Raw genomic sequence first — 19,853 nt, 5'->3', positions numbered from 1 at the left:
AGAGCTTCTTACCTGGGTGAGACAGAGAGGAGAATACATGCTTGCTGTGGGGGGTTTTGTGGCTTGGAGGTGTGTGAGGAGGGAAAGAGAGAGAGAGAGAGAGAGAGAGAGAAAGGGAGGGGAGGGAGAGGGAGGGGAGGGAGGGAGAGAGAGAGGGGAGAGAAGAGAGAGAAGAGAGAGAGAGAGAGGAAGGGAAAAAAAGAAAGAGGGGAGGGGAAAAGAGACCCGAGCCTGCTTCTTGCTTTCACATTTCCAACTCTGCCCAACTGCAGCCCGCGCGGATCAGCTCCATGAGCTGAACTTTAACCCCGCCTAGAGTTTCCCTACTACACTATCCCGCTAGGCATGGCTACTACTGGACCCAGGCGTTAAAGGCATAGTGCACGCTTCCTCCTCCGCCGCCGCCGCCGCCTCCTGCTCCTCCGCCGCCCCCTCTTCCTCCTCCTCCTCCTCCTCCTCCTCCCCTGCGCGCTCCCAGCCAAAGAAGCCCCGGGCTCCAGTTTCTCGCCGGGAACCTGCGCTGCCTCCAGCCTGCCTCTCTCTGCTCCGCTCTGCAACGCTCCACCAGAAGCAGGAGCAGGAGCAGGAGCAGGAGCAGCTAGCTCCCTGCCTGCCTGCCTGCCTGCCTGCCTTGCCCGGGGGAGGGAAGGAAGGGAAGGGAAGGGGGGCTGCGGTGCTAGAGCTCTCGGCCAGCCCTCCCGGACTGTCCCCGGTCCCTCTCTCAAGGCATGGCTGGAGCCCTTCGCAGGCAGGGAAAGGCCTCCCCGGCGGCTGTAGGCTGCGCGCAGGATGGGCTTAAGCAAACAAAACTACTTCGGTGTGTCCTCCACATTGCACTCCTTGGCTGGCCCCGCTTCCCCCCCTCCACACACACATCCATGGAGTTATGGGTGCTTTGGTTCTGTGTGCCTGCATGGCAGGGGAGTTGGACTGGGTGCCCCCTTTGGTCTCTTCCAGCTCTATAATATGGTTCTAGTAGGAGTCATTCACAGGGTCGCCCATGAGTCGAGGTCGACTGCGAGGCAGCTACACACACACACAGGAAATGTAGAGGCAGGCACATACACACTGTCCCCTCCTTTCTTCAAAAGACCTTCCAAGGGGATCCCCTGGAGGACTCCATCTTCAGTGAGGAAGGCCTTTCTCCTTGCTACAAGATTACTGAGACAGGAGTCTACAATGTGTTCACCTCCAGGCAGAAAAAGGGGGGAAAGTTTCTAGATCATAAACATATATTGCAAAGAAGGCCCTTGTGGTCTCTTCTAACTCTATGATTGTATACATTTGCCTTGACCAAACTCTGGCAAGGGGCTAATAGAGAAGGCACCATGCACTGGACATATTTGGGGAGAGAAAACTTAAAATAGGGTACTACCTCACCTCCAGAGATTATGCCCCTGAAGTCTTCTTCACCTAGGGTTATTTTATGTAAATATTAGAGCTAACAATGGGTCGGTATTTTCAGATAAACATAGGTATCATTTGTACGGACAGCTTCACAGGATTGCTAGTGAAGGACAGAGCCAAATACATTCCGTACAGACCATCTGAATGTCATTGTTGTGATGGTCTTCTTGTTGTTGTTGTTTACTTAGGATGCTTTATAGCCAAGGATGCTTATTTTACTGATAAGGCACAGCTCTATGACTGCAACCCTCAAGCAATAAAGTAGTTACGACTTAAAAGTGCTTCGACTTAGAACTGAGCCTTCTGTCCTTTATTTATCTCATAATGCATTGTTTTGGCACAAGCAAAGCGTTGGTTTTGGGGGTTTGGAAAGTTGCCAGTCAGCCAACTTTTCCTTTTATTGAGTCTTATATTTTCTCTCCTACGCCAGCCCTTTCTGATCTGCCTCCTATTTCCCAACAAGCTGCAGCCTCCAGACACTTAAACATCCACAGCCATTCACAAGATGGGGGCTGGGGGAAAGTTAGAAATCCAAACATGAAGAGGATACCACAAAACATACCACATACTGCATGCAAGTCTTCTTTTGTGGGGCAGAGATTTAGGTGTTTCAAAGTTAAGAATGTTTATGAGGCCTTTAAAAAGACTCTGAGGCCTTTTAGGAGAAAATACATGGCCCAGAGCTATCCAGGAAGGAGGCCTAAGTTGTTTTATTACTTTTATCTTTCTGCTTTGGAGGCCCTTCCTTTTCCGAAAGTTGAGCACTTCATTAAAATTATTATCATTTCTGGATCACAAATGGCTCATTTAAATGCAAAATGAGCCTGGCTTTCCATTCAGACATTAAAAAAAAACATGTGAAGAGAATAGCCCAATACCTGTCAGTGACATGGAAACACACCCAACTAAACATTTGCTGGGAGCTCTTGGCTTTCCAAAGTTTCCTCGACAGAATTTTCTGGCTGAGTGTCTCGCAAAGAACTCAAACACAGACGGAAAAACAACTGACAAACTACTGAAGTTTTTAAACCTTCACTTATTACGTTTGACTTTGCGCTGGTTTCTCAGCGCATTATACAATTTCCCTTTTCATCCCTACATCTCCAAGGATGGTTTGGGGCCCACTAAATACACTCACCCTTCTCACGTCTAGAGCTCGGAGGAGTTATTTTTTGGACTACAACTTCCCTAAATGTCCCTGATCCTAGGAGTCAGAGGTCCCCCCAGAAAACAGCATCTCTGAGCCCTGGTTTTGGATACAACTCCTACTTGCACCACAAGTTCAGTGCTATATATATATATATATATACACACACATACACATACATACACCCATTTTCAGTCCATCCTGAGCCAGCTGATGACTACAGTGGCCACCATTAGCAGGATTTGGCAAACATGACACTGCAACTGCCACAAGAGAGGTGTTTATGGGAAGCCCAACGCTGCACAAAAAGGCGCACAACTGGTTAGCCACAGGCTGACAGCTTGGCATGCTTTTCAAACACCCTCCTCATAGTGCCCTGGACGTTGTGTGAATAGTAAAACAAGTAGAAATGGGGTTTTAAAAGACCCAACAAGTTGTTGGAATATATTTTAGCAACAGAGTACGAAGGAGGTTTTAAAGTAAGCATGTATAATATTATATCTGAAACCAGTTAGCACAAATATTTTCCATGGTGGGCATCCATTTTGGTCATTCTCTTTCGTGTATAAAATACAATGCGGTGGCCCAATTTGCTACATATGTACGTGTGCGAGTACGTTTGTGTATTCTTATATGTGAAACCAGTTAATACAAATATTTTCCATTATGGGCATCTTTTAATTCTCCATGTATATAAGGAGGTTGTCCATTTTGCCACTTCTCTGACATTTAGATTAATCATATCTAAGAGAGTGTGTGTTATATGCGAAACTAGTTAACACAAATATTTTCCACTGTGGACACCCATTGTGCCCATTCTTTTTCCTGTATAAAATGAGATTCCTCGTTGTGCTAATTCTCTTCCATATATGTTAAACCTGTGTGTGTGTGTAATATTATATGTCAAACTAGTTAACGTGAATATTTTCCAGTGTGGACACCTATTTCACTAATTCTCTTTCATGTTAAAACATAATGAGGTTCTCCATTTTGCTAAGTGTATGTGTATGTGTGTGGTATTACTGTATATGTAGTTAACACAAATATTTTCCACTGTGGACACCCATTTTTGCTAATACTCTTTCACATATAAAATTCTCCTTCATATCTAAAACATAATGAGGTTCTCCATTTTGCTAATTCTCTTCCATATAGACTAAATATATGTAAGTGTGTGTGTGTGTGTGTGTGTGTGTGTGTGTGTGTGTGTGTAGTATTACATGTAAATCCATTCAACACAGATATTTTCTAGTGTGGACACCCATTTCGCTAATTCTCTTCCATGTTGAAACAGAATGAGGTTCTCCATTTTTACTCATTCTCTTCCACATAAACATGTGAAAGAGTGTGTGTGTGTGTGTGTGTGTGTTATACGTAAAACCAGTCAAGAGGAATATATATCCACTGTGGGCAGGCACCCCTTTTTGCTAATTCTCCTTCGTGTCTAAAACATATTGAGGTGGCCCAATAATTTTTGCTAGTTTGCTAATACACCAGAGTAGGTAAAGTATGAGTGTGTGTGTTTGTGTGTGTGAGTATTTTTCCCGCCCTTTCTGCTTTCCCTTCATCATGTTGTGTAGTAGAGGAAGCTGACCAGGGCAGACGGGGATTTGCTACATCAAGGCCAAATCGGGCCCTTGGCTGCGGCTCTCTCTGTCTCTTTGCTGCCAGGCGGCTTTGCTCTACTTCGGTTTCCAGCTCTTTGTGGTTTGCAATATTATCTTAAGTAACTTTTGGCGCCCTTCGCAACTAGACTTTTGGACGTGGGACGATGGTTTGCGCCCCCTAGGCAGCCTCTGCGTCCAAGTTCAGCACCGACCGACCGAGCCTCTCACATCCGCTCCCGCCTCTTTCTCCTCTCCTCCCTCGCCTTCCCCTCCTCCGCCCGGCCGCCAAAAAGACACAAAAGGCTGCCTCCACACTGGAGAAATAGCCCGGTTTGGCACCGCTTTAACTTTGTCCTGGCTCAAGGCTATGGGATTCCATGATAGGTGCGCCCTCATAAGTCAGAAACAACTCGAAGGTACACAATAACAACAACAACAACAACACGTAAATCTTGTTTCAAGTGCCCGAAAGTGTCTTTCCCGGAGCATTGGCGGAATATAAATCCCGAAAATATATAAAATAATAATAATAATAATGATGATGATGATAAAACATTCCAGCATAGAGCGTAAGGTCGGAAGAAAAGGGGACGGTTGCCACATATCCATACAAACTGAAAGTATATATGAAGCATGGAGTACAGAAAGACCGTGAGTGGTGCAGTGGTTTGAGTCAGGAGTGTAATGGTTTGAACTATATATCTCTGGAGAGTTATATAGGGCTCGAATCCCCCATTCAGTCATGGAAGCCCACTTTGGGAAGGTCACACTCTCTCAGCCTCAGAGGACGGCCATGACAAACCCACTGAAGAAAACTTTCCATGATAAATTTGCCTTAGGGTCGCCCATAGGTCGGAACCCTTGGAGGTCTTTGAACAGAGGCTGGATGGCCATCTGTCGGGGATGCTTTGACTGAGAGTTCCTGCATGGCAGAAAGGGGTTGGACTGGATGGCAATTGGGGTCTCTTCCAACTCTACGATTCTAGTACTTGAACAACAACAGCTACAAAGCCTAAAGAGGATATATATATATATATATATATATATATATATATATATCACAAAGGGCTCGAGACACCTTAAAGGAGCTGCCCAAAGTCTGCCCAAAAAGGGCCCTTGGAAAATGCTCTCTCTGTATGTGGAGAGAAGACTTTCTTTCTTCCTTCCTTTCTTCCTTTCTGCCATGCCTCCCTCCCTCCCTGCTCTCCCTCCTCCTGTCCATCTTCTCCCTGGCAGGCTGCCCGGCGTTGCATTTGCAACCTTCTTTCTTTCTTTCTTTTTTTCTTTGCAGGAACTTTTACCTCGCCAGCCTCCAGTGAAATCCTCTTTAAAGGATATATATAAATTACGTCGCGAAGGGTTCACTTATATTATACGGACCATCTTGAATATATTAGCGGGAGAGGACTTAACGGGAAATCGCATTAATATGATTTTAAAGAAGGGTTGGTTTTTTTTCCGGCTGGGGTTTGAGTTTGGCACCGCTTTAACTCTTTGTCTGGCTCTAGAGCTATGGAATTCTGGGAGTTGGAGTTTGTTGTGGGGTCCAGAGCGGAGCTCCGCTCTGGACCCCACAACAAACTCCAACTCCCATAATTCCATAGCTCTAGAGCCAGACAAAGAGTTAAAGCGGTGCCAAACCGGGTTATTTCTCCAGTTCAACACTGCTCCTCCCTTCCACTCCCTGAAGTAACTCCCTTGACTTCTTCAAATGCAAATATTTCATTCCCAAAAGGCAAACACGGTTCGTTTCCTTTCCAAGGGACTTGTGGGCTGGAAGTGTCACTTTCTTGGCACTTTCCTTCAAGTGAGATCCGACTACAAACCGAACGATCCCCCAAAGGATGTTTTGTGTTTTAAAAGACACTTCCCAAGGTGAGCAAACTGGCAGCCCTGGCCTAAAGCAGATCTACTCAGAAGGAAGCCCCGCAGGAGGCAGAGTGTGCAAAGTGTTTACCCGTGTACATAATATACGTGTGTATTTACAAGAGGTCAGGTTCCTCCGCAGGTTGTGTTGCGGTGTGCCTTCAAAGTCTTCAAAGTGGGAATGTTTATCCCTCCAAGGTCACCCAGTAGGTTTCCATGGGAGAACCGGGATTCCAACCCTGGCCTCCAGAGTCATAGGTTGCATCCTCGCCAAAAAAAATCCGGTTTGACACAAACTACAAATCCCAGAATTCCATAGCAGGGAGCCAAGCGGTGTCAAACCGGATTATTTCTACAGGGAGGATTCAGCTACAGTCCAACGCTCTCCGGGTTGTAGAAATAGTATCATAGAGTTGGAAGAGACCTCAAGGGCCATCCACTCCAACCCCATTCTGCCATGCAGGAACTCTCAATCAAAGCCCCCCCATCCAACCTCTGCTTAAAAACCTCCAAAGAAGGGGACTCCGCCACACTCCGAGGGAGTGTGTTCCACTGTCAAACAGCTAATCCAGTTTGACAGTACTTTAACTGCCAGGACTCAATGCTTTGGAATGCTGGGAACTGTAGTTTTGCGAGTCACTTTAGCCTTCTCTGTGAGAGACCTCTGGTGCCACAACAAACTATAGAGTCCCCCAAATTCCATAGCATTGATCTAAATTAAACTGGATTACTTCTGCAGTGCGGATACAGCCTTTGGCACCCATCCCGCGAGAGAGGGAGATTTCAAAGAAGACGAAAAGACCTCAGAACAAAAACAAAGGGGAAAAGGCTGCCAGAGGCTGGGTCTCCAAGGCCAGAGGGTTGTGGTGCACTTGGTCCCTCTCCCTCTCTCTCTCTCTCTCTCTAACTCTCTGCAGGGCATTTCCGATCCAGGGAAAAACCAGGGCCAGACTTTGCAAACAGCAAAGCGAGCGAGCAAGTCATTCCCTCCAGGAAGGAAACCGAGAGGAGGAAGAAGAAGAGAAGGAAGGAAGGAATGCAGCAGGCGGGGGCGCGCGGGGGAATGCGCTCTCTCGTCTCTCTCCAGGGAGCGCGCGGGGGCGCGCGCACAGGCACCAGCTTTAATCTTCCGCTCTCGGCCCCACAACAAACTCCAACTCCCAGAATTCCATAACTCTAGAGCCAGACAAAGAAATAAAGCGGTGCCAAACCGGGTTATTTTTCCAGTGTGAATGCAGAGTTCAGCAACTTTCCAGTCTCCATAGAAAGGGTTTTGGACGCTGCTACTCGAAATGAATTGACATTTTTATTTTATTATTATCATTTTTTAAAAAAAGTTTCCAATTGAGTCCCTATATTGGGAAAAAAGAAGGATATAAGAAAATAATAATAATAAAATTAATATTATTATTTATTAAAATTAAGTAATATTAAATATAATTAAATACAATTATTTAAATGTAATTAGATGTGATTCATTGCAAAGTGCATCCAAACTCCACACAAGTGTTATATAAACAATGTATTCTGTATTGGACTGAAATTTTTAGATATAATTAAATATAATTAATTATTATTATTATTATTAATTATTATTATTATTATTTTAGCTGGACACTGCTTTTCAGAGGCAAAGGAAGGGAAACGCCACACATGCGTCCCACAAATCACTACAGGCTCCACAATAATAATAATAATAATAATATATAAATAATAATAATAATAAAAAGTAACTGCTAAACAAGTTGAAAGGAATCCCTTTTCTAAAGCGAAATGAGGAAGAAACGAAGGGGGGAAATAAGAAAAAAAAATGAGGGAGAAAAATTGAGCGAAGAAGTCCCTTTGTTGTTGTTGTAGTTGTTGAACCTATCATGAAGTTTTCTTCGTAACTTCTTTCAGAGGGGGTTGGCCCTTGCCATCCTCTGAGGCTGAGAGAGTTTGACTTGCCCCAAGGTTACTGGGTGACCTTGGGGCAAGTCACACTCTCTCAGCCTCAGAGCCCTGCCCTCCCAAGGTCGTCGTCCAAGGCTCAAACCACAGATCTTTGCTCTGGGTCCCACAACAAACTCCAGCTCCCAGAATTCCATAGCCTTGAGCCAGACAAAGAGTTAAAGCGGTGCCAAACCTGGGTACTGCAGCCTAAAACTCTTTTCCCCACCCCTGGGAGTCCAACAGGCAACTTACTGCAGCGATGTGTAAGAGAGAGAGAGATTTGGAAATGGGGGGAGTTGCATATATATGTGCATACACACTGCAGCTATGCAACTCCCCCCCCTTTCCAAATCTCTCTCTCTCTCTTTTCCCATTTGGGTCAATGCCAAGATTACACCATCCTGCCTCTCCTCCTATTGGCCTGTGCTCTCGTCCATCATGTGCCTTTCCTGCATTGATTAGAGCAGGGGTTTGTCAATTAGAACAGCCCAAAGTCTAGACACTTCCTTTTGTGCTGGGATGCCTGTCGATCCCAGACGTCTTTCTCTCTCTCTCTTTTTATTTCCAGAGCTGAGCACGTACAATGAGATCGTGGGGGAGTAAATGCTATGAGAAAAAGGAGGAGGAGGAGGAGGGGGGGGGATTTTTCGTTGAGCTCAGCGGATTTCTCCAACGGAGGGGTGGGAGAAGAGGGAAGAGCCTGTATTGCACAGAGGGACCCATCCCCTCTGCTGCTGGTTTTCTGCAGAGAGATCCTCGAGGCTGAGACACCACTAAACAGTATTATTGCAGCAATGAGGCTACAGCAAAGCAAACAACTGCAATATAAGAGCCATCGATGAATATGCATTCATTTTTTTTTCTTTCTTTCTTTCCCAGAAACAGAGGACTGAAGCTGCACAATGCTGCATGGCAATGTATATAAAGACTACGTGAGAAACTTTAAGAGGCGTCCTGGGTGGATTGCCTTCACATGTATGTGGGATGCGCACACACAAGGTGTGTTTATGCGCATCTGCACTGCAGAAATAATCCGATTTGACACTAACTGCCATGGCTCAGTGCTGTGGGAAGGTTTTTTGTGGCATATACAAAAAAGTTGGTTTGACTGAAATCCCATAAGACATGTATGTAGCTAACTACCCATCTGGTTAGTACAAGTACATCCAAACTCCACACAACAGTGATATACATGATGTATTGTGTATTGGACTGATTTTTAGATGTATGCTGCTTTGATTGTTTGGCAACAGATATAAATTATTATTATTATTATTATTATTATTATTATTATTCCTTTATTGGGGCCAACCAAAATGCACAATATGCATGTTGCACGCTTTCGAAGCTCCACTAGCTACTTCAACAGGCAAAGGTGTTTAAAACCAGATGCAAATCTACAGCGCTATATAAATAAATAAATAAATAAATAAATAAATAAAATAGGAGAAAGCAGGGTGTGTGTATGTGGCAGTGTTAGTCCTCCTAGGCCTGCACTTTGTCAAGTTGTTGTGGTGGCTCAAATGGTTTGGAATTCAGATCAGATTGTATTCATTCAATGGAACAGTTCAGATGACATTCAGCTGGTTAAGGTTATTATTGAGAACCAGTGTGGTACAGTGGTTTGAATGTTGCAGTACTATATGACTCTGGAAATCAAGGTTCAAAACCCACTGGTGACCTTGGGCAAGTCGCACTCTCTCAGCCTCAGGATGGCCATGGCAAACCCCCTCTGAAGAAACTTGCCACCCCATTAGACTTTGCAGACGTTGCAATGGTTTCAACAGATGCAATCACTGCCATTTGTATAGGAACCACATACAGCCAAAGACGTACACACACACACAGAGGAGGTCCATTCTCATGGAAGCCAGGGCTGAGCTAATGGCAGCCGCAGGAATTAATGCCTCTCTAGGCACACTCCAGCTAGGTCTGCCAAGAGAGGAGAAAGATTTGAGTGCCTCTCCTTTTCTCCTTCCTTCCTTCCTGCTTTTGCTGTGTCCAAACACTGCAGTGACAGCAGGAAGGAAAGAAAAAAGGAGAGGCACTCAAATTTTCCTCTTGCTCCCTTTCTTGCCCTTTGTGCCCAGTGCCAGTCCTTTCTGCAGGATCACCTTGCAATGTCTGAAAGGAGAGGAGCTGGTGGGCTTTAACTAGGGCAGACATTCTCCTTTTCCAAGACTTGTCTTCCATTTCATGACCTTCTGTCCAGGAGGAATCCCACAATGTCCTCCATTTGGAGCAGGACTAAGGGTGGATTTACATTTCTAAGAGTTTTTTATTGTTTTTCTTATATATTTCTTGCCTGTCCTGCACTTTGTGGTGCCTTGTCCTCCTTGGCGGTTAGGACATTTGGTCACCCTGAACTGGGGAAGAGCAAAAAACTGCTGCAGGCCCTCTGCAGGATGGCTCATTTTTGCCCATTTTCCCTCTCCAGTTGTTGTGGTTGGGTGCCTTTGAGTTGGTTTTGACTTAATGGAGACCTTCAGGGGACCCTTGCTGTTATTGTGCCTTTAAGTCATTCCTGACCTACGAAGACCCGGCCTACGGCAATCCTATCATGGGGTTTTCTTGGAAAGGTTTGTTCCGAGATGGTTTGCCATTGCTTTTCCCTGAGGCTGAGAGCATGAGACTTGTTCATGTTTGCCCAGTGGATTTCATGACTGAATTGGACCCTGGTCTCTAGAGTTGCAGTCCAACATGTTAGCTCTTGCACAGGGTTTTCTTGGCAAGTTTCTTCAGAGTGGGTTTTGCCATTGATTGCGAGTCTCTGAGGATTAGAGACTGTGCACTTGCCCAAGATCACCCAGCAGGATCTCCAGAGTCATAGTCCAGTGCTCAAACCACTACACCACTCTGCCTTTCCTCCCTCTCTGATATTGTTGCTGTAGTGTGCCCTCAAGTTGTTTTGAGTCTTATGATGACCCTATTACAGGGTTTTCTTGACAAGTTTCTTCAGAGCAGGTTTGTCACTGCTATCCTCTGAGGCTGAGAGAGTGACTTGCCCAAGGTCAACCAGTGGTCAACCATTCTAACCCAGATCTCCATAGTCATGGTCCAATGCTCAAACTACTACACCACATCGTCCCTTCTCCATCTCCAACATCTTTATCTTTAGCTAAATAGAGGTCACACAAGGGCAATGCCAGTTGCGTCTACTTAGAAGTAAGTCCCACAGAGTTCAGGGGGAGTTCTCATGTAAACATGTGCAGTCTTGCACCTTTGAGGATCATTAGAGGCTTTCCACTGTCATGCCCAACATTCTCTGAATGCACAAATAATTGAATCCCACTCAGCTGACTACTACTGCACATTTTAAAAATGTACTTGGGAGTAAACACCATGAAAATGAAGGCGCATCAAAGCCAATTTGTGTTTGAACTGGAGAGGAGAGTACAATTGCACATCATCCTTGCTGGAAGGTCTTAATGCATGGAAATCAGAGTAATACCTTTGTTTGGGAGTTCTTAACAAAGTCATTAACTCAACATCAAAAATATTATCACCACCAGTACTATGGCTATTTTTTTTTTTTTTTTTACATTCCACCTTACCCTCAAAATTGCAACACAAGGGGACTTACAAAAATTTAAACAGATACAGATAAAATATATTAAGGCCCCATTCCCACTAGCCCATTTGCCCTGGATGGAACTGGGCAGATCCTCCCCCCTCCCAAATCTCTCCGGAAGCAAGTGCCCACTATCATTTACTTTAATCGGGGTAATTTACCCCTCCAAAGTTCACATTTGCGGTACCGGTTTAAAATGAAGGCTCCTTTGCTGTCAATCAAATTAATTTCCACTTTCATCAAAGGTGATGTTTCCTACAGCCATTGGCCAATGGAATGGGTGCTTTATCCACTCCTTTTTAAAAAAAAACTGGCGGCAGTGTGTGCATACTCAAATTTAAAAACCTCCAGGTGTGTGTGTGTGTTGTGTGTGGCAAAAGCATTTCCATATTGTATCAGTTTGCCAAATTGAAAGGGAAACATTTGTAACATTCGCATTGTAGCATTTGCATCTTATATAATAATAATAATAATAATAATAATAATAATGCCTCTTGCAAAGTGAGGTGCCCTGACGGGAGCAAGGAAATGAAAGGGAAATGTAGCACAAGCACACACACATTCTGTCTATATGTATCACCCTGTAGCAAAAAGCATTCACATAGTCTGTCAAAAATAAAAAATAAAAAGAGAGAGAGAAAGTTGCGTGCGAGAGGGAGGCATGTTCTGTTCTCTGCTCTCCCTCTGACCATCCCGCCCTTGAACTTGACCCTTTCTCCGGCTCCATCCTCCTTCTCCTTAGTCCCGATTCTGCCCTTGGCACCCTTTCTCCAGCTCCATCCTCCTCCTTAGCCCCGATTCTGCCCTTGGCACCCTTTCTCCGGCTCCTTCCTTCTCCTCCTCCAGCTCCTTTGCCTCAATGAAGGGGAGGCATGTTCCGCCCTCTGCCCTCTCTCTGACCCAAATCCCTCCCCTGAACTTGACCCAATCATGACCAGGGCGAAGTTCTTATTTGCTGGACCATTTTTTCTCAAAAGATACAGCTTTTACTCCACTTTCAAAAGACCCATGTCAAGGGGCATTTGCCCCTGAACGGGTGTGGAAGCCTCGATTTTGCTTGTGGAAGAATTGGGGCCAATTTGAACTTCCCATGGTTAATCTGGTTTCTGAACCAGGGTAAAAGGTAGTCTGAATGGCCCCTAAGTAAAGTATATTGGACGTTACTCTTACTGTGAAGTTAAATTATCTCGAAAATTAAAAAAAATTAAGGATGGGGTGGGGAACCCTGAAAAGGCAAAAGTTAAAACTAAGTAATACAGCACATTATTAAATGCCCAAGCAGTCAGTTCCTTAAAGCCTGTGAGAATAGAACAGTTATCACCTGCAAACGAAAGGAGAGAGCTTCCCTGGTCTCCAGAAGGAGGAGATTCCAAAACCTGGGAACAGTCACCAGGACGTCCCTTCCTTACATATCCTACACTCCCTCTAGCTGGAATATGGGGTTCATATTTTCATATTTTGATATCTAGCATCAGGCATATTTCAAGAGGTCATGATGACCTTTGAAACACTTGGAAGCTTTCACATGGGAAAGACAGGCTGGCCTGAAGACACATGGATTACCTTGTTGTTGTGTTCCTTCAACTCCTTTCCAATTTAGGGTTACCCTAAAGCGAACCTATTATGTAGTTTTCTTGGCAAGATATGTTCAGAGGAAGTTTGCAGTTGCCTTCCACTGAGGCTGAGAACATGTGATTTGTCCAAGGTAACCTAGTGGTTTTCTTGGTTGAGCTGGAAATAAAACCCTGGTCTGCAGAGCCATCATCCAACATTTAAACCACTTTACCATACTGACCCTTGTGGACAATCTAGATAACAATAAATAAAGTCTAAATGGGTTTGCCTATTACTCCATTCTCCACCCTCCAGCCTTCCTACATATCCTCTTGCAGTAGGGATTGAGTAAGTCCCATCACAGAGCAGTTCAGGACCAAATGTCCTTCTTACTCCAGTCTGTGTCCCTATTCACCTTTCCTATCCAACCATCCAGTAGTTGTTTCAAATCTTATCAGTTTTTTTTTACTGCAAAGTTAATGTCATGTCATTCCAAAATCCTATTGTCCTTTCCATGGGAAGACTGGACTATTCTGTGTCCCCCACCTCCTCTCATGCACTGTAGATGCTGGTTACTTTGGGAGGAGGGGAATGTTAACAGGGAATACATGACTTCCTTATTCCAACAGCACCACTGGCTTTGTTGTTGTTGTTGTTGTGTGCCTTCAAGTCACAGAGCAAGACAGCACCAAGTACCCCTAAGGCTAAGAAATCAGATATAAATATCAGCCCCAGCTTTAGCCTCCTGTATGTACAGAGGGCTCTCTCATTCACTGTTTCTTCTTCAGTCTCTGTCTGAGCCACTGTCTGCTTTCCATGGGAATCTCTCTTCCGTACTGGTAATTATCACCCCTCTAACTCCTGATTTCTGACTATCCAACCCTTCACACCTTTCCTTTTCTGTTAGCCTTGTGTAGTCCTTAGGTTACATTAGTTTTGTATGTTTGTGTGCATCTTCACATATTTTCTAAACAAAACTCCTTTATTCATTAAAACCTGGAATCGCTTAGTAGTTCATACAGCTATACATAGGTGGAAAGATCCCTGAAGTTACCCAACCTCTTGCTGGCTTCCTCTTTGAGCTAATACAGTGCACCCGTGTTATACGTGGGCATGCTATATGCGACTTTGAGCATACGTGTTCAAGCTGCGGGGAGCACACGGGGCACAAGGTGTGGCATGTCCCATTCGAATGAATGGGGCGTGCGACCATGGTGTGCGCTTGTCACCACGCCATCACGTCGCTGTGTGCACGAGCCCCATTCACTTGAATGGGCTCGAGCATAGGTGGAATTCGCCTTACGCGGGAACCATTGTAATTGTCATTGAGAGCCAGTGGGTGTAGTGGTTTGAGTATTGAACTAGTTACTAGGCCATCAGGAAACTGGGGTTCAAATTCTCTCTAAGCCATGGAAACCAACTGGATGATTTAAGGCAAGTCACACGCTTTCAGTTGCAGGGGCAGGCAGTGGCAAACCCCCTCTGGACAAATTCTGTCAAGAAAACCCCATGATAGGTTTGCCTTATGGTTGCCATAATGATTTGAAGGCACACAACAACAACAAAGCCAGTGGTGCTGTTGGAATAAGGAAGTCATGTATTCCCTGTTAACATTCCCCTCCTCCCAAAGTAACCAGCATCTACAGTGCATGAGAGGAGGTGGGGGACACAAAATAGTCCAGTGAAGGATGATCCTATTTCTGTAAAATAACATCTGTAATAATTTTTAAAAAATGTTCCTGTCATAACCTCTGTAATGGCTCAGTTTGGGCCTGCTAATATTAACAGGCCCAAACTGAGCCATTACAGAGATTATGACAGGACAAGAATATCCCTTGGTGGATGCTTTTGTTTATGTCTAGGATCTCATAGCCATATTTAAGGCTTGAGGTATTCACATCAGGGAAAAGAAGGCACATTACGCTGCTTTTAAAAATGCAAGGTAGTTTGTCTCTTCTGCAGAAGAAATCCATGTGATTCCATGGGAAAGAATATCTAAATACAGTTTTTTTGGTCAAATTGTTTTCCTAGCACTAAAATACCACACTCTGCCTTTTCAAATACTGTTTTTATAAGAAGATTCCTAGATCCTCCAATTTTATCTCTGGAGTAACACCTTACCTTTTTTTCTTTCTGTTTTTTAAACATAGACAGCTCTATAATTCAGTCTGTAGGATAGCAGAGTGGGAAAGCACACATTTTGCATGCAAATGTTTCAGCCCCTCTCATCTCCAATTGAAAGGAGAAGGTAGCACCAATGAGGAACCTCTTGCCGTCTAGATGTTGTTGGGCTTTAGCCAACTTCAGCAGGAGAAATCAGATCTGGCCATGGCAATGGATGCTTTGGTTACCTCCCATTTGGATTACTGTTATGTGCGCTACATGAAGTTGCTTTTGAAAAGTGCCCCGAAGCTTCGATTGGCCCAAAGAGCTGCAACCGGATTGTTGACTGGGCTGGCTACAGGGAGTTGCAACAGACACTCAGACATCACTAGGGAGATGCCTCATTATTTCCAGGCATCACTAGGTGGCTGTGGGGTGTGTGGACAACACCAGGTGACACCCTAAGAGAGGGCAACACTACTGCTTCTCAGACATTTTGCCTTTTGGCATAAACAGGCTGTGGTGTTCACCTGTATCCTTGTAAAAACACTGAGGCCACTGAAGTGGGCTGAGGCTCAGTGGGAAGAGAAAGGTGAGGCCCCATACTTTTTGAAATATTAATTTTTTAAAAAAAAAATCATTTTAAATTTTCTTTAAAAACATCACATCTTACCAAACTTTCACTTTAATCACATGAGCTTATGTCCATGCAAATGCATTTAGGCTGTGCATGTGATATTGTATCTAATAGGGTTTAGATTTGATGCATGGCTAATTTGAAATACAGTATTTTGGATTTCAGAGTTTTTTAGATTTTGGAATATTTGCATATATAATGAAATATCTTGGAGTTGGGACCCAACCTATAAAGTTTTTAAGGATGAGGAACATATGTTTTGTCTGAGGAGGTGAGCATGGTGCTTAGATGGGTAAGCGGAAGCCTAACACATGTTCCATAGTGCCATGCCTGTTTTGTTTTATAACAGCCACTAATGGAGAACTGACTACATGGGTGCTAGAATTTGTACACTATTCCTTCAAACAGACTTATATTCCACTAACAAAAATAAGAAGTCATAAGAAGTTCATTTAACATGTCTTCACTAGCTTCCACTACCCTAGATAAGTACTGGACAGCTTCAAAATACCTCTTGTTGATTTTTGGATTATAGAGTGGGTGAGAGCACTGTAACCTCTTTCTTGGATGAGAGCATCTTGATTCCTCTCAGTTTGCATTCAGGCCCAGTTGGGAACAGAAACAACCGTTGACATTTTGGTAGATGTCTTAGACTAGGATCTTGGCAGTTAGGATTTCACAGCTCTTTAAGCAAGAAGAAAGGCAAATGAGTACATTACAGGAGGTAAAAAAAAATTATTGAATTTATATCCAGCCTCTCTTCCACCATGATACCCAAGATGAAAAGGGGTAGGGAGTCTCTTTCATAGTACTAGAACCCAATGTCACCCACTGAAGCTAAGTCATAGCAGAATCAAAAATAAATAAACAAATAAAAGGCAGTGCTTCTTCATAGAATGAAAAGTTACATTTTGAAAATCACAGCTGCAAGGTGCAGTGACAGTTTCCAGTTTGAACCACTTTCAAAAGAAATTAGAGAGATTAATGGAGCAAAAGGCTAACAATGGATACTAGTCATGATGACTGTATATTTCCACCAATATGCCAGTTGTTTGGAAATATGGGGAGGAGGATTCTGGTGGACTCATACCGTGCCTGTGAGCTTGATTATTGTGAGATCAGAGTTCTGGATGGAATGGGCCTGTAGTCTCATCCAGCACAGCTATTATTTTGCTCTTATGGTATATTCCTAAGGGGATATATTCTTGGTTCTGATGTGTCTCTGAGGGCATTTGAAGTTATCACCCTTGCTATTGTTATAGGATGTTTGGTTGGTATAGGACTTTGGTTTCATTCTTGTTTTGCTGAGTCAAGAAAGAAAAGTCCCATGAAAAGTACCATGAATAAAAAGCAGCACTAGAATTTCTCTTTATTCATGAGATAATGACACGATTATTGTGATGTCATGAAACATTGTTTGAAAATCTTTGTCGAATTGCATGATAGTAACAGGAGCATCCTGCTATGCTTCCATCACTTTTCCCTGTGTCAAAATCTCCTATGTCAAGAGGAGACACAACATACACATAAAGGGGGTTGCGAGGTAAAGAGTTAAAGAGCCATTGCCCTAAAGGCACCAGATCCCATCTGATCCTGGAAGCTAGACACAGTCAGCCTGTTTAGTATTTGAATAGGAGATTGCCAAGGAATACCAGGTGTTGTAGGCTATAATCCAGAGGAAGGAACTGGCAACACCACTGAATCTTCCTTGTCTGAGAAAACCTTTTGAAAAGTTCATGTAGTTGCCGTGAGTTGATAGGCAACTTGAAAGTGTACACACACACACACACAACATTCCTTTTGAAATATCAGGTATGCAGCACGGGGGTGTTGAATAATCTACCACTGTTATCGAAAGTCAAGTGGTGGTGGTTTTCCTCCAGCTTTCGCTGTTGTGGCCTTGCTACCATGATGCAATCTTAATCACCTTTAGCTCAGTTTATTGTACAGTATCATACTCAGCATGGAGTCTCCCCTGAAAAGTGTTCAAAAAGTATCACTAGTGCAAAATGTGGTGGTGAAGAATTTCTAAAGACCATACAAGGACATGAACAAATTTCACTGGTTTTCAGTTTACCTCCAGGTGCATTTCAAGTTACTGATCTTATGTTTCAAAGCCCAGTTTTGAGCCAGAACATCAGAAAGATTGTCTCCTCCAATGTGAACCTACCCACAGTTTACAACAGAGATTATGTTGTATGTCCCATCACCTAGGGAGGTTAAGTTGTTCAGTACATTAAAAGGAATTTTTTTGTAGCAACAGCCCAATTATAGAAATTCAGCTGTAGAAAGGTTTAATTGGCTCACACTCTGTTATGATGTGGGTGAGAAGTGAAAAATGTCCAGTTCCATCTGCCTTTTAATGATTTGTGACATTGTTTTATATTACTTTTCTTCCACTTACAAGTTTTATTATAGTGAATGTTTTTACTCCAGTGTTCACTGTCTTTGATTATGTAGAAATATTTCCTTAGTTTTTGTTGTAATTTTACTCAATATCACCATAGATACCCAGTAGGCACAAGGTTCATAAATATATTAAATAAACAGAAAATAGTAACCACTGGCCCCATGCCCATGCAACACAATTACTCTTGGGCATCTTAAATGTCACCAGATTTTTTCCTCAAAAAGGTTGTAAATGTATGTAATGTCCAACTCTGGAGAAAACAAATTAATCACCCATGAAACTTTCTGTCAATGAAAAGTGTACCATATACTGACCACCAGCTGTCCCATTGGAGACATATAGTATTAAACCTGGGTGCTGCTATCTTTTTGAGATTTCTGTCGCCATTGGCCATCTGTTTCTGCTACTGTTATCTTCCTTAACACTGCTAGATTTTGTGATAGCAGTCATTCCACCTTTGTTCAGATACACATTTTGGCTAAGGCTAAATAAATGTGCCATTAAGCATCTCCCTGAACCTCAGCCATTTCCAGTTTAGACAGAGGCAAGGATGAAAAATTTGTGGTCCTTCTGATGTCATTAGACAAAAAATTGCCATGATATTTCATCATTGATCATACTGACTAGTGCTGAAGGGACTTCATCAATATCTGAGGTGCCACAGATTTCTCTTCCCAGAATAAAAGCACCAGTAGTTGAACAGGAGAAGGTGAAGGAAGGTATACCAGTACCAGCACATGTCAAGAGAACTGACATGGAAAGAAGCATATATAAATGAAGAGTAGATGTGAAATATTTTGTAGATCCACAACTGGAAGCAGGGACTGTTGGTTTGGGGCTGTTTTAGATGTCATAATTTCTGTGACCAACTGAAGAATGCAAGTCATTTTATTCCCCCCTCTTTTAAAAATATTTACAAATTCATATTATGTAGAGAGATCTTGTAGCACCTTTGAGATTAACTGAAAGAAAAAAGTTGGCAGCATGAGCTTTCATAGATTTCAACAAATGCATCCAAGGAAGTAGACTGAATTCTGCAAAAGCTCATGCTACCAACTACTTTTTCCCAATTAGTCTCAAAGGTGCTACAAGAGCTCTCTACATACTGATTCCACAGACTAACACGGCTATATCTTTAATTTCACATTATGTACGTGTGTGTGTGTGTGTGTGTGTGTGTGTGTATCCTTAAATAAAAAGGTTAAAACTTTTTTTAAAAAAAATAACTCCGAAGAGCAGTGATCAAGTTAGAAGATACAAAACAAGTTAATTGTATTGGACTAACTTAGATTAATTGAAAATGAACAGACGAGTAACAGAATATTAGATACTTAGAGAAAGCAAAAATTTCAACTGGAAAAAAATCCATTTTGATTACAGGCTATTTGCAAATCACGTAAATATATATTGTTTGATTGATATCTACGCCTAAGATTCCCTTGTCCTTCCATTTTTCCAGTTGAAAAACTCTATAAAATTCCAAATCTTGAAAAGTGACCTAAGTTGCACCAATAAAACATGTTAAGGAGCCCTGGTGGCACAGTACAGCCACCATACAGTTTAAATGCCTGTACTGCAGCCACTCACTCACAAACCACAAGGTTGTGAGTACAATACCA

At 43.2% G+C, this 19,853-nt stretch overlaps 1 protein-coding gene across 8 annotated transcripts in view; it reads right to left on the bottom strand.

Moving 5' to 3' along the window:
* Positions 1 to 19,853, bottom strand: part of NFIA (nuclear factor I A) — a 573,426-nt gene that overhangs the window by 396,793 nt on the left and 156,780 nt on the right. For 3 of the 8 annotated variants that reach the window (XM_089515286.1, XM_089515291.1, XM_089515289.1), the window contains exon 1: positions 13 to 371. The exons of 4 other annotated variants lie outside the window; for them this stretch is intronic. In XM_089515286.1, the coding sequence (XP_089371412.1) occupies positions 13 to 39 (27 nt within the window). In that variant the 5' untranslated portion in view covers positions 40 to 371. Of the gene's footprint in view, positions 1 to 12; positions 373 to 19,853 lie in introns of those variants that run through there. One more of the 8 variants, XM_089515287.1, reaches the window with a different exon arrangement.

Source organism: Sceloporus occidentalis, unplaced genomic scaffold (genome assembly GCF_023333645.1).
Source record: "Sceloporus occidentalis isolate IW3139 unplaced genomic scaffold, rSceOcc1.0.p SCAF_3, whole genome shotgun sequence".
Taxonomy (NCBI): Eukaryota; Metazoa; Chordata; class Lepidosauria; order Squamata; family Phrynosomatidae; genus Sceloporus; species Sceloporus occidentalis.
Note: the sequence above shows the minus strand (reverse complement) of the source record. Positions and strands in the feature narration are given on the sequence as shown.